The following is a 3,692-nucleotide window of genomic DNA, read 5'->3' as shown; positions in this document are numbered from 1 at the left end:
TTTGTATGCTGTGGTTAGTGAGATTACCAGAGCAGAAGTTATGTAGGATTAGGTTAACAACTCTTGAAGCCTTTTTGGCAAAGTTGTTGCAGTGGCTCTGGCTCTTAGATAATTTGATATGAGTATTCCAAGGTTTTTTTTATGGAGTGAGGGTTGTCTGTAAGGTCTTGTTTGTTCAGCTTGTATTTGGTGTTCTGATTCTTTTTGCCAATCAATGCCAATTTTGACATCTTGTTGCCTTTTTGGATAGGAACACAGTCATCCAGCCATGGAGGGATCCCGAGATGCCATAGGATTTGAGTTTTAGAAGTAGTTTGTCATGAACCACTGAGTCAAAGGCTTTACAGAAGTCAATGTAAATTGCATCTATTGATTTGTCCTGATCAAGATGTGTGGTCCATATGTTTTTGCAATGAAGGAGTTGCAGTTTATCCAATGCCACGTAGAGATACAGACACAAATTGCCAAATATCAAGGTGAATAGTTCTGCAGATGCTATGCTGTATAATTACAAAGATCAGAATAGTGCAGCAATTGAATATTTAAATCTTCCTTATTTCAGTTGTTATTTTATTACTTTCTTATTTTAATTCCAATGAGACAGTAGTTATAAATTATGTGAAATTTTAGTTTCAAAGATTTACTAATGCTTTTTATTTATTCAAAGATGAATATGCAATGGAAGACAACTTGATACTGAATCCCTAAAGTACAAATTGAACATTATAATTTGTGACTGAAATGGCTAGAAAAGTAATTATTTTCCAAAAGTGGCCACAACTGTACTTTCAATTATTTTCTCTTCTTTTTTCCAGATGGTATATTCATCTTAGTAATGAGTAAGAAACTCTTGATGGGTAACCAGACATCTGTGACTACATTCTTGCTTCTGGAATTCTCAGCTATTCGGGAACTACAAATTCTACATTGTTTTGTATTTCTAGCCTTCTACTTTGCAACTGCAACAGCAAATCTTCTCATCATCTCAGCTGTGTCTTTTGACCATCATTTGCACATCCCCATGTACTTTTTTCTGATGAATTTGGCTATGCTGGATCTTGCTTCTGTTTCAGTTATTCTGCCCAAATCCATAGCAAATTCTCTCATGAATACCAGATTCATTTCTTATTCTGGTTGCATTTCTCAAGCTCTCCTGTTTGTTTCATTTTTGACATCTGATTTCTTTCTTCTCACAGTCATGGCATATGACCGATATGTTGCTATTTGCAATCCTTTGCAGTATGAAATGGTGATGAATAGGAGGACATGTGCTCAGATGATTGCTAGTGTATGGATCAGTGGTTTTTTCTTTGGAATCCTGCATGCAATTGGCACATTTACAGTTCCTTTTTGCTCCGATGTTGTTGATCAGTTCTTCTGTGAGATTCCACAATTATTAAAGCTCACTTGCCTAGATTTCAATCAAGGTGAAGTTGGAATTCTTGCCTTAAGTATCATTATAGTATTAGGTTTATTTATCTTCATTTTAGTAAGTTACATAAAGATCTTGAATGCAGTGTTCAGAATACCATCTACACAGGGAAGACAAAAGGCCTTATCCACTTGTCTTCCCCATCTCATTGTTGTTTCTGTGTTAATGTTCACAGGAACACTTACGTACATGAAACTTCCTTCAAATTCCCCATCTAATCTGGATATAATGCTGACCATTACATATTCCCTTGTCCCACCCATTCTAAATCCACTGGTTTACAGCATGAGAAACAAAGACATAAAGATAGCCCTGTTCAAACTATTAGATCCAAAATTTGGTTCTAAGCATTCTTTTCTTACCTCTCCTTTCTAAATTAGGATTTGGGATTTAATTTAATATTAATTCCATTGGGGGAGAGAAAAATGTATTTCAAATTTTGACTTACTTTTTTCTTAATCTTTAATCTTCCAATCTTTCAATTGTAATTGTGAAAACCACTAACAAGTATATCCTGATATTAATTGTTAACTTGTTCTGATTTTAAATTTCTCTTGATAATTTTCCAATAGGTCTCAGTATATCAATTTATCTTTATCGGCATTTTTCTTTTATAATATGCTCCTGAATTGTGATCCCTAAAGAAATTTTTGAGAGAACCTGGGTTTATATTTATTCCATAGTATCAATATATAATAAAATGATTTTTAAAGTCCACATTGACTTTAATTTCATCATAGTATAAATATCCATGTAACTAAGCCTGGTTTCTGAATCTGTAGTTAGATGCCTCTGTGAATGGCAGAAACAATATAGCAGTGGAGTTGCCATTCAGAAGTTGGTTCATCTGATAGAAAATTTCTGCAGATGAAAGAGAAATTGGGGTTATCTATTTGTGGTTTGAAATAGCTTCTATATAATTAGGATGATGACTCCTGATGGCTCCTCAATTACTCTAACTAATAGTGACCTAACTCAAGCAAGGACCATTAGTAAACATTATAAATAACTAATTAAAGAGGAATGTGAAAGAAGACAAACTTCAGTAGACACAGAAGGCACTTCCACAATCAAGCACAAAGAACTAACATGCCTTTACACAAAGGCACAAAGCATGGGGGAAAAACAGCGTGAACTAGAAATATTAATGCACGAAGGTGAACATGACATAGTTGGAATAACAGAAACCTGGTGGGATGAAACACATGATTGGAACACAGAGATAAAAGGATACAAACTCTTCAAGAAAGCCAGATCACACAAAAAAGGAGGTGGAATTGCACACTGTATATAACAGATCATTATGTTGCTACAGAGTTACACGTAACTAAAGAAGAAAACCCTTTAGAATGCATATGGGTCAACATAAAAGAAAAAAAGTGTGATACAATAGGAATAAACTATAGGCCACCAAATCAAACAGAAATACTGGATAGCCTTTTTACCAACTAGCTAATGAACATATGTAGGAAGCACAATGCAGTAATGGGAGACTTTAATTACCCAGATTTTAATTGGAAAACCAACTCTGCACCAAGTGAAAAATCAAATAGAGTCCTAACCAGCCTTGCTGACAGCTTTGTGGTCCAAAAAGTGGAGAATGGGACTAAAGGATTAGCCATACTGGATCTAATACTAACAAACATAGAAAAAGTGATTGAAGGAATCAAAACTGTAGGAACCCTGCGTGAGAGTGACCATGTCATACTAAAATTCATCAAAACACAAACACAAATAATTGAACACAACAACACCAAAATCCCAGATTTTAGAAAAGCTGATTTCAATAAACTAAAAGAAAACATGGGAAAGATCTTTTAGATAAAAGTCCTAAAGGATAAAACTACACAAGAAGCTTGGGAGACTCTGAAAAACATGATCATAAAAGCGCAGAACAGTACAATCCTGATGAGAAAGAAAAACATGAAATCCAAAAGGAAACCAGCATGGCTATACAAAGACCTCACTAATGGACTGAATGGGGAAAAAAGACAAATACAAAAAATGGAAAGAGGAACACATAATGAAGGCAGCGTATCAACAGACAACCAGAGCATGCAAAGGAAAAATCAGGACAGTAAAGGCCTAGAATGAACAAAGACTTGCAACAAAAGTCAAAGACAACAAAAAATGTTTCTTCCAACATATCAAGAACAAGAAAAAGATCAAGGAATAAAAAAAGAAGATGGCATAGAAGTAACAGACAACAGAGACAAAGCAGAGCTATTTAACCCATTCTTTGCATCAGTCTTCACACAAA

General features: G+C 34.7%; 1 protein-coding gene across 1 annotated transcript; it reads left to right on the top strand.

The window, feature by feature from the left end:
* Positions 1-853: 853 nt before the first annotated feature.
* On the top strand, positions 854-1,807 carry LOC139154021 (olfactory receptor 14A16-like). Its single transcript, XM_070728449.1, has one exon. It carries the CDS (start codon positions 854-856, stop codon positions 1,805-1,807), a length of 954 nt encoding a protein of 317 aa, XP_070584550.1.
* Positions 1,808-3,692: the final 1,885 nt, after the last annotated feature.

This window comes from Erythrolamprus reginae, chromosome Z (genome assembly GCF_031021105.1).
Source record: "Erythrolamprus reginae isolate rEryReg1 chromosome Z, rEryReg1.hap1, whole genome shotgun sequence".
Taxonomy (NCBI): Eukaryota; Metazoa; Chordata; class Lepidosauria; order Squamata; family Dipsadidae; genus Erythrolamprus; species Erythrolamprus reginae.
This window is presented reverse-complemented; position numbering and strand designations above follow the sequence as displayed.